At 29.5% G+C, this 9,423-nt stretch overlaps 2 protein-coding genes across 3 annotated transcripts; one reads left to right on the top strand and one right to left on the bottom strand.

The window, feature by feature from the left end:
* Positions 1 to 549: 549 nt before the first annotated feature.
* Positions 550 to 3,429, top strand: LOC102675963 (signal peptide peptidase-like 3). Of its 2 annotated transcripts, none has more exons than XM_006619739.2 (7): positions 550 to 759; positions 1,357 to 1,421; positions 1,489 to 1,637; positions 1,787 to 2,100; positions 2,197 to 2,540; positions 2,616 to 3,041; positions 3,119 to 3,429. In XM_006619739.2, exons 3-7 carry the CDS (start codon positions 1,609 to 1,611, stop codon positions 3,185 to 3,187), a joined length of 1,182 nt encoding a protein of 393 aa, XP_006619802.1. In that variant the 5' UTR covers positions 550 to 759; positions 1,357 to 1,421; positions 1,489 to 1,608; the 3' UTR covers positions 3,188 to 3,429. The 2 variants fall into 2 exon arrangements, with proteins under 2 accessions (XP_006619802.1, XP_006619803.1); XM_006619740.2 differs by lacking the exon at positions 550 to 759 and adding an exon at positions 869 to 1,278.
* A 2,868-nt stretch (positions 3,430 to 6,297) lies between these two features.
* Positions 6,298 to 8,467, bottom strand: LOC102676194 (calcium release-activated calcium channel protein 1-like). The gene is made up of 2 exons (XM_006619741.2): positions 7,836 to 8,467; positions 6,298 to 7,156 (listed from the first exon to the last, which is right to left on the bottom strand). Exons 1-2 carry the CDS (start codon positions 8,391 to 8,393, stop codon positions 6,665 to 6,667), a joined length of 1,050 nt encoding a protein of 349 aa, XP_006619804.1. The 5' UTR covers positions 8,394 to 8,467; the 3' UTR covers positions 6,298 to 6,664.
* Between the last annotated feature and the right edge of the window lie 956 nt (positions 8,468 to 9,423).

Genomic DNA, 9,423 nt, shown 5'->3' on the forward strand with positions numbered 1-9,423 from the left:
TTACTAAATTAATTTGATTTAAAAAATTTGGATTTTGGATTAATTTGGATTAAAAATAATCAAATATAATCAAACGTTTAATAAATAAATTATTGTATAATTTTTTTTCTTATGATCCCTTATCTTCAAATAATACAATCTAAATAAATTTATACTAGTGTATTGATAAAATTCTTTGATTAAATAAATATATATATATAAATTTTTTTAAATTAAAAGAAAAATACAACATATAATAAAAATGATTCTTACTAGTTGAAATTTAAGAAATGTAAATAATAAATAATCAAAATTATTTTCTCTTAATTTAAATTAAAAAGATCTTTTTTTTTTTATAATTAAAAGAATATAATATATTTTTATATGTTATATTGTACAAATAATATACGTAATATAATTATTGTATAATAAAATACAGATTCACATATCAACTATTACATATTTCAAAGTAGAATTTATTATTTAAATAGAAAAAAAACTCTGGCTTGTTTATTTGAAATAAATAATCATGCTTGCTATTATTATATATAGTTTTTTAAAGTTAGTATGTTTTGAACACCCAGTAGAGAAACTCAACGCAAGTCTGCGCCTGTCAACCAGCAGTTGACCTGTGTAGTTAACTGTGATAGTTGACTGATCGCGCGCTATTATATTTTTCTGTGTTTTCGAATTTTGTCACGATTTTTTCGTTTATAAATCGTGTAGTATACATGAGGTGATGAGAGAACCTACAAAAGGGCCAAACTTCGGACCGCCCAGGTAAAATATCTTTATCTCTAAAATATTCCTTTGAGACATAATCTGGGGTAAGGGAGTAGCAACCTCTTGGGGCCACAGCTAGTCACGTGACCCTTCTGTTTACCAAAATGGTGTACATTTATATTTTATAAGTAATTTTCAATTTTTTCTAATAGCTATTAATTTATCTGTGACATATATAATAAAACAGAAACAGAATTATAATGAGGTTACCGTTAACGTTAATATTTCATAACGAGCAACTGTAGCTTGTATTATATTCGCGCTACATTTGGTTGTCACAAATGATTGTAGCGAAAGTTTGAAAGTAGTTGTACGAAAGTGTCTTTACAGTATACATATAAGCTCTCGATTTTTCTGATCTATTAGAATTATTGCAATTCGTTACGAATTTTTTGAGTATATTTACTCACGATGTGATAACTGCCTTATTAATTACGCAATTTTTTTAAACTCTGACCTATTGGATTACTATTTTTTTGCGTTCCCATTCCGGATGACTGAACTTCATATCTTTATGTAATTACTTTGAAAGTAATTTTAATCGTTGTATTTCATAGTTTGATGCCACTAATTTTTTTATTTTATATTTTAAAGGGGGTGACCGAAGTTGTACAAGGCCTATTTTCATTACTGACAATGTTGAATACAAAGCATTGCAGGTATACATACTGTGTTTTTATTTTTGAAGATTTTTATGTTATAGATATTAACATATTATATTTACAGTAATTACAGATGATCTCTGATATAGGTTAGTGCAAGCAGAAAGCACTTTTAAATAGGACATCTAAATGTCAGAAGGTGTCCTAGCATAACGTTTCATGCTTTGGCCAGGCATTTTTAAAAATGGCCACGTATCAAGTTGACTATCAGTGGTTAGTTTCTGAATTAATATTAATTTTATCATTAATATGTTATTATTTTTAATATAATATTTATATTGTTATTAATATGAATCATAAATTAAACAATTCATAATTGAAATTCATATTGATATTCAATTACAAGTCAAGTATTATTTTAGGGCTTATACCATAATGGATTCATCTAGAATATCCACATTCCTAATATCAATTTTATTGATAGTCTATGGTAGTTTCCGATCTTTAAATATGGAACAAGAAGCTAGAGAAAGAGAAAAAGAAAAGGAACGTGGTAATTTATTGACTGGAATTTTGAGTAACAGTAGCACAGCAAATGCAGATGGTGCTAATGGAAGAGTTCAAACCTTAAATACAATGCATGCTCTCTGTCTACCTCTTGGTGCTTCCATTTCTCTACTCGTCATGTTTTTCTTTTTTGACAGCATGCAAATGCTTGTAGCAATCTGTACAGCTAGTAAGTTTTATGGGACAATAATTTTTTTATTTTAATTATTGTTATTATTATTTAAATAAAGAATAGCTATAAATATCAAAGATATTTCTCTTACAGTTGTAGCTGCAGTTGCACTGGCATTTCTTCTTTTACCCATGTGTCAATATATTATTAGACCATGTTCAGATGGTAACAAAATATCCTTTGGTGTATGTGGAAGGTTTACTGGTGCAGAATTACTTTCATTTTCATTAAGTGTGAGTATAGTATGCATTTGGGTACTGACTGGACATTGGCTTCTTATGGACGCAATGGGTATGGGACTATGTGTAGCATTCATTGCATTCATTCGATTACCTAGTCTAAAGGTATCCACTATATTATTAACTGGATTACTCATTTATGATGTCTTCTGGGTTTTCTTTTCATCCTATATATTCAGCACAAATGTAATGGTTAAGGTAAGTTTGAAGAAATTTATAATAAAAAAATATTTATATTAAATGATTTTTATTTTTATTTTTTGTCAATGATAGGTAGCAACTAGACCAGCAGATAATCCAGTGAATCTTGTGGCTAGAAGATTGCACTTAGGTGGTGTAGCAAGAGAAGCACCAAAACTTCCATTACCTGGAAAATTAGTATTTCCATCGATGCATCAAGCAGGACATTTTTCAATGTTAGGTCTTGGCGATGTTGTTATGCCAGGACTATTGCTTTGCTTCGTTTTACGATATGACGCGTACAAAAAGACTCAATTGTTGCCCGGTGGTTGTGAAACAGGAGTTCCACCGCCGCGTCACATCAATCGCATTAGTTATTTCCATTGTTCACTCATTGGTTATTTTCTTGGTTTACTTACTGCTACTGTAAGCTCTGAGGTGTTCAAAGCTGCGCAACCTGCCTTATTGTACCTTGTGCCCTTTACTTTATTGCCATTACTTACAATGGCATATTTGAAGGTATTTTTCATTTAATATTTCTTTTAATATCTCTTTTATATTGACACTATAAATTGTAAAAAATATGTTATTTATAGGGAGATTTACGTCGAATGTGGAGCGAACCATTCATATCTCAACAACCTTCCAAACATATGGAAGTTTGACAGCAGTCATGGGTTTGTGTATATTACACATTATGGAAGGAAAACTAATTGTAAAATCCTATTGTCACTTATCATAACATCCTTATTTTTATCAATGTCATTTAATGTAAGTAATTTTTTTTATACTTGCGTCTTTTAATGCTACAATGCAAATTACACAATTTCATACACGAGAAAAATAAAGTATACTATATTTTGACATTGATTTAATATAAAATTAAAAATATAATACAAACAGAAAAGTCTTTTTATTAAATTGAAAGATAAAACTGTTTTTGAAAAAGTTTTATATTTAAAATACTGATTATAGTAACGTTCATTTTATATCTTAAATTCAATATTAAATAAATAAATGAACGTATAAATGATATCAATTACTATTTCTGTAAATGAATAAAAACGCGTTCTAAAATTCATTTAAAAAAATGGATATATATTTTTTTTAATTTTACAGTGAGTTTACTATATAAATTTTTAATGATTCAAAATACACAATTTTTTTATTCCTTTTTTTTTACATTAAAAATAAAATATGTATACATATTAATAATTTCATTATAACACCGTTACAAATGTATGTGATATTCTGTGCAAAAAGATTCTTTTTAATTTATATTGTTTACCAGATTATATGTAACGAGTAGTTATGGATAGATATGGATAATTTAATAATTATTCGACGATTTCGATGAAAATCTAATAAATGTATGCGTATAGGTTGTGATTTTCTTTTACTTGGAGCTAGCATTGAACAAAGCATTCTTTATGCAAACATGTATATAAATTTTTTTGGTTTTTATAAACTTAAGGAAAAGTTTACAGTTTGTTATTAGAATAAATAGCAAGCAATTTCTATTTGCCAAATGTCTTGCTAACTTTATATAACACGTTGGAAAATTTTGATGAAATGAAAAATGAATGTTGTAAAATTTTATTGTCAAAAAGAAAAAAGAAATTGTGTATTCATATTTTGATTTTCAAGGACTATGTCTTCGATAAGAAAGAAGGATTTATGATTGAAAAATAGAGGTTTTAACTAAGCTCTTGCTATGGATAGGCACCAGAAAGACTTTATATGTTTATTTAAAAACAAGACTGAAAGTAATATTGTATGAAAGCCAATATATTTAAAAGTCTGTCTCTCTTTCGAAACAAAATCAATACTTTTGTTCAATTTTCTTTGTATCAATTTATAATACCATAGATTGATATGATACAATATATTATTATATGTAATACAATATTACACAATATGTCTCAAATAGAATAATTGCTTTCATAATATTCATATTACTTATTGTAGATTATGAAAAATTTAGACTTTAAAATGTGTTAGTTGTTTATTGTTTGTTTTTATAATACTTTATTCATTACATTCTAAAGATTACGAACGAATTATATGTATGTATATTTAAATTTTGATCTGTAAATATATTTTATGGATAAGAATATTTTAAGAAAAGCGGTACGTTTTTTGTAATGTAATCTGTTTTGCATCTAGAATGATATAACATGGTATTAGATGAGATAAATCACCGAATAATATTGGTTTAAAATAATCATAACTTGTACACTTGTATATTGACATAGAAATTAAACTCTAAACTTTACGTGGACGAAAAAAAAAAACATATTGCAATTTTATTAATTAGAAAAATTTCGGTACTTCATTTTTCTCTTTTCGTCCTTATTTTAATAATATTAATAGATTGATGTTAGTGTTATACAAAAACTAATAATTCTAAATTTTCTAAAAATGAATAAAATATTATTTATATACGCGATATTTTTTTGCTTACATTAATGTGAATCAAAGAATTTAAGCAATTTTTACGAGATATCATATACAAGATGTTTAATATCTTACTCATAAAAATACTCTTTTTGATACGATTAGTTTTTGTATAAAACTGTAATTCTTCCTATATTTTATTCACCTGTCCATAGCACAAGCAGTTATTCTTATTCATTATATATCTTAAAATAATCTTTGGACACATCATTTCAAATCATATAGAAGAAATATCTATTTCTCTTATAAAATATAAGAACATAAGTGACAAAATATATTTTAACTACTTCCGTTATAAACATAAACATAAAAAAAAAAAAAAAAAAAAAAAAAAAAAAAAAAAAAAAAAAAAAAAAAAAAAAAAAAAAAAAAAAAAAAAAAAAAAAAAAAAAAAAAAAAAAAAAAAAAAAAAAAAAAAAAAAAAAAAAAAAAAAAAAAAGACTTGAGATCATTGTTCAAGAAGATAAATTTAATAAATTAATAATTTTGCGTTTTATTAAAGTTTAGAAAGCTTAAAACTCATTTTATGATTCATTTTTCTCTTTACTTTAAAAATTTTTGTTCTTCCTTTTAAATTATGCAGCATTAATATTTCATAATTTTTTATATACATTTTGAAATTTTTTTTTTTAATGTACATATTAGATATATGTATATGTATATATACATATTAACTCAATACATTAATTTTATATTATTAATTTTAATTCGATTTATTACAATTATTGCCAACTATACAATTGATTTTTGTAAGTTAAAATTTAATTAAATATTTTAGTTTCGTTTTTAGTAAAAACGAAAAATATTTCATCAGAGATATTATGCAATAATAAAATGTGTTTCAATGCTTTCATTATTAGAGTGAAATCCCTGAATTATTTTTTATATAGGAAAATGATTATATTACGTTCTTGCTTTAATTACATTTCTATGTTTAATTCAAATTGTTTGTTTTTGTACAAACAAAATTTAATGCATAATAATGTAGAAAATATCGGATATAAGATTAAACTAACAACTTAGTTTATGGTGAAAGTGAAAGATGCATAAAATTACATTTCTTCTTTTTTATAAATTCATGTAACAAATCACGTTTTAATCAATGAGAATCTTCAAGTCTGATAACTAACTTATTGTGACTAGGATATAATAAGTTTCAGAATGGGAAGCATGTACATAAATAACACACTCGACTGTCCTTCAGTTTTTCCACAAACTAAGTGACAAAATGATATATATAATATATATATATATATATTGATATGATGTATGAAATAAAAAGGTAAATGAGAGATACATTTAAAGAAGAAATTGGGAATTAAGTCATAAATAGGATATAATTAAATGCTAAATAATATAGCTGATATACTTATAAGAGCACTTTGCTTGTACTGTTGCAATTCTCGACTTGCATGTGTACAGCTATGTACATTTTTATATATAATAAAAATACGGTCGCTTTCGCGTGATCGTATTGAATAAGTAAAGTTATTGAATAAACTTACATGTGTTCTTCTTTCATCGTTATTAACGTGTGTACTGTATAGCGTATACGTTATTGAGTATGATTACAATACTTTCCAGTAAAACACGGATAAATAATACGCAGTCTCTGGGATGTATTTTAAGAAGACAAGGACACAACCAATCGACTTGGAAATTGATTTGAAAATCGACATCTTTTATCATACGCTGCTCTGTCCCATCGCTACATTATCTAAATTTCTCTTGATATTTTCCAACTCGTTCATATCAGTCACCGTTGATTCGCATTTATATACCACTAACGAATGATAGAAGTGAACGGCGAACGCGATGAACACTATAAGGACTGGAATGACTATGATAGTACTGGCAGTGGCGGCGGTAAACGAATAATCCCAGAATTTCACCCAGCACAGTATAGCTACCTCCACTAGGAACAAAAATAATCCTAATACCGTGGAAAATGCCCAAGCCAGCTCGATGAAGCCGCGCATTCTTTCATGAGGCGATTCCGAAACGAGGCGAGACACGTGAAGTTTACTGACGGCCTCGATATTCGGCAATAAATACGTGCTTATCATTAAAGCAAAGATGTGTACTGATACTAGGACGGTTGTGCAAACAGCGAACATCACAAACAGCCATTCGGGCACCGCGGTTGGCTCATTTATTTGCAGTTCAACCATAGCTATCTGAAAAGATAAAAGGAAAAAAAGAAAATAATAAAGGTTGGCTCGTATAATTTTTAATACCTGTTAATAAAGACAAGTCTGTTTGACAAATTAATGCTATCACAACAGATATAAGTTGTAAGTCCTTGAAGATATTGTTATCTTCGTGCTTTTGCCTTACATATATTTTAAAAATCAATTAAGCCTGCATCGAAACGAGGTGTATCGTTAAAGAAAGTGATATTGAAATTTGCCTTATGTAATCATAGAACGAAGTTTACGAAGATTATACGGAATTGTCGTCCACGTTTGTTTAATGATTTTCAGGAAACGTTGTGTAATCCGTCGTGGATTTTTCTGATTATACGAGTACCGATTTTCTTGGGAAATTAACTTGTCCAAGAGGAAAAAATAAGAACGATTTAATATCGTTCAATGACAAATATTTCGACAAATTTATCATTACGACAGAATTTTTCTCTATTAAAATTAATTCGATGAAAATACATTCGTTGTACACACGTCCTCGTTACATCGATTGTTCCAAGTATCAAGGCATTGGATAATTAACGATCGCGAATGAACGATTAATCTGATAATCGATCATTGTTGTCATAAATTATCGTTCAAAGAATTACAAGGAAATAATGTATCATCATCCTTTTATTTAAAAAAAAAAAAAGAATGGAGATATACTCACCATAGCGAAACCGCTTAATAATTCCGATGTTGTTGCAGTAGCTTTTAATTTAGCTCTGCTCATGTGTAATCTCCTCCACGAAAGACCTTCAGGACCATCTTGTTCCTCCATTTGTCTGGAGGAGGGTGTTGGTGATCCTGGTGATCCCGCGCACGTACAACAACATGTGTACGGCATGTTATTTATCGAGGTATGGCTATTTGAAAATGGAAGACTGCTCATCGATCTCATATCTAAAGCTACATAACGATTGTTCTTGTTTCTTGGCGATAGAACTAACTCGCTCTGAGACGAACTCTTCGAATTATAGCTTGGATAACTGGATTCGCTGGTGTGCATCTGTTTCGGCAAATAACCCAAAGAAGGTGGCCTGATTCTCTGCGTACCGTAAGAAAATTGGATAAGATCGATCTGAGTCGCTTTGCTCGACTTTTTGACCATTTCCTCGTTGCTTTTGTGCGGGGCGACCGCATTGTTCTTGTCGTACTTCTCGTTCGTTACTTTTACATCTTGGATCAGCGTAAAAGATTTCCCTTCACCGAGATTATTATTCGACATAATTGCTTATTTATTATCTCCTATTGTCGAAATCTCATCGTCAGCAACATCTGTCGTTTCGATATCACCCTTTCGATACTCCTTCCATCGTCCTGGAACGAGTCAAAGAAAATTTTACCGCAAAATTTTCACGAACATCCGACGTTATCATCGACGTTTCCTTCGTTGAATCACTGCAGAGAGCATATGTACGATCACCGATTATTATCATGCGTCTCAGTTCTTTTGCACCATATCTCTCTTTTTCTCTCGAGCCACTTTTCCCGAATTTCAGGATTCCTTTCCACGAATCAAACTATAGCCACTATATTTCGATATTTCCATACCGTATTGTATATATCGTTGTGACACTGAACAATTAATTACATCCGTTCCAGGTGGCGAGCGAACACGCATTTTTCCCAATGCATTAATTTAGAAAGCGGTTTCTAAGCTTAATGTGGAACGATCTAAGCTGGTTCGGAGGCGAGTAGCTGCAAGTTATTATAGTCGAATACTGACCAACGAAAACGCGCCGTTGCATCGTCGTTCAGACACATATGACGTATTCGTCTGAATCATAACAATAGTATTAATTGCCTCGGAGCCATATCGGCTACATAATAACCGGCTAACGACGACCTTAACGTACGTGAGCTCTACCTGACCGTTCCCGTATATCTGTAATACGTCTTATGTATCTCCTCTCTCGCGGGTTTCCGTTCAAAGATGCGACCGCGGCCAATGACGCTTGTTTTCTTGCTTTTAAAATGGAGATAAGGTAATCGTGGGGAGCGTATCGAGACCAGGTATCGAGACGCCACCGAGGGGCAATCGTGTAATTAATTACGTTGCTTGCGAAGGGAAATCTCTCTCTCTCTCTGGTCAATTTTGATATTACCGTAGTTACGTTCCGCTTTTCTGTCTGGTCGAGTGAGAAGTCGTGTTTGATCGAGTTTATCTATTAATATTCGCGGTTATTTCTGCATTTTAATCGTTTTCACCTTGTCATAATTAATATTTTTTTTTTTAAAGGTAAAGAAAAAAAAAA

This window comes from Apis dorsata, unplaced genomic scaffold, assembly GCF_000469605.1.
Source record: "Apis dorsata unplaced genomic scaffold, Apis dorsata 1.3 scaffold_434, whole genome shotgun sequence".
In the NCBI taxonomy this organism is placed as follows: domain Eukaryota; kingdom Metazoa; phylum Arthropoda; class Insecta; order Hymenoptera; family Apidae; genus Apis; species Apis dorsata.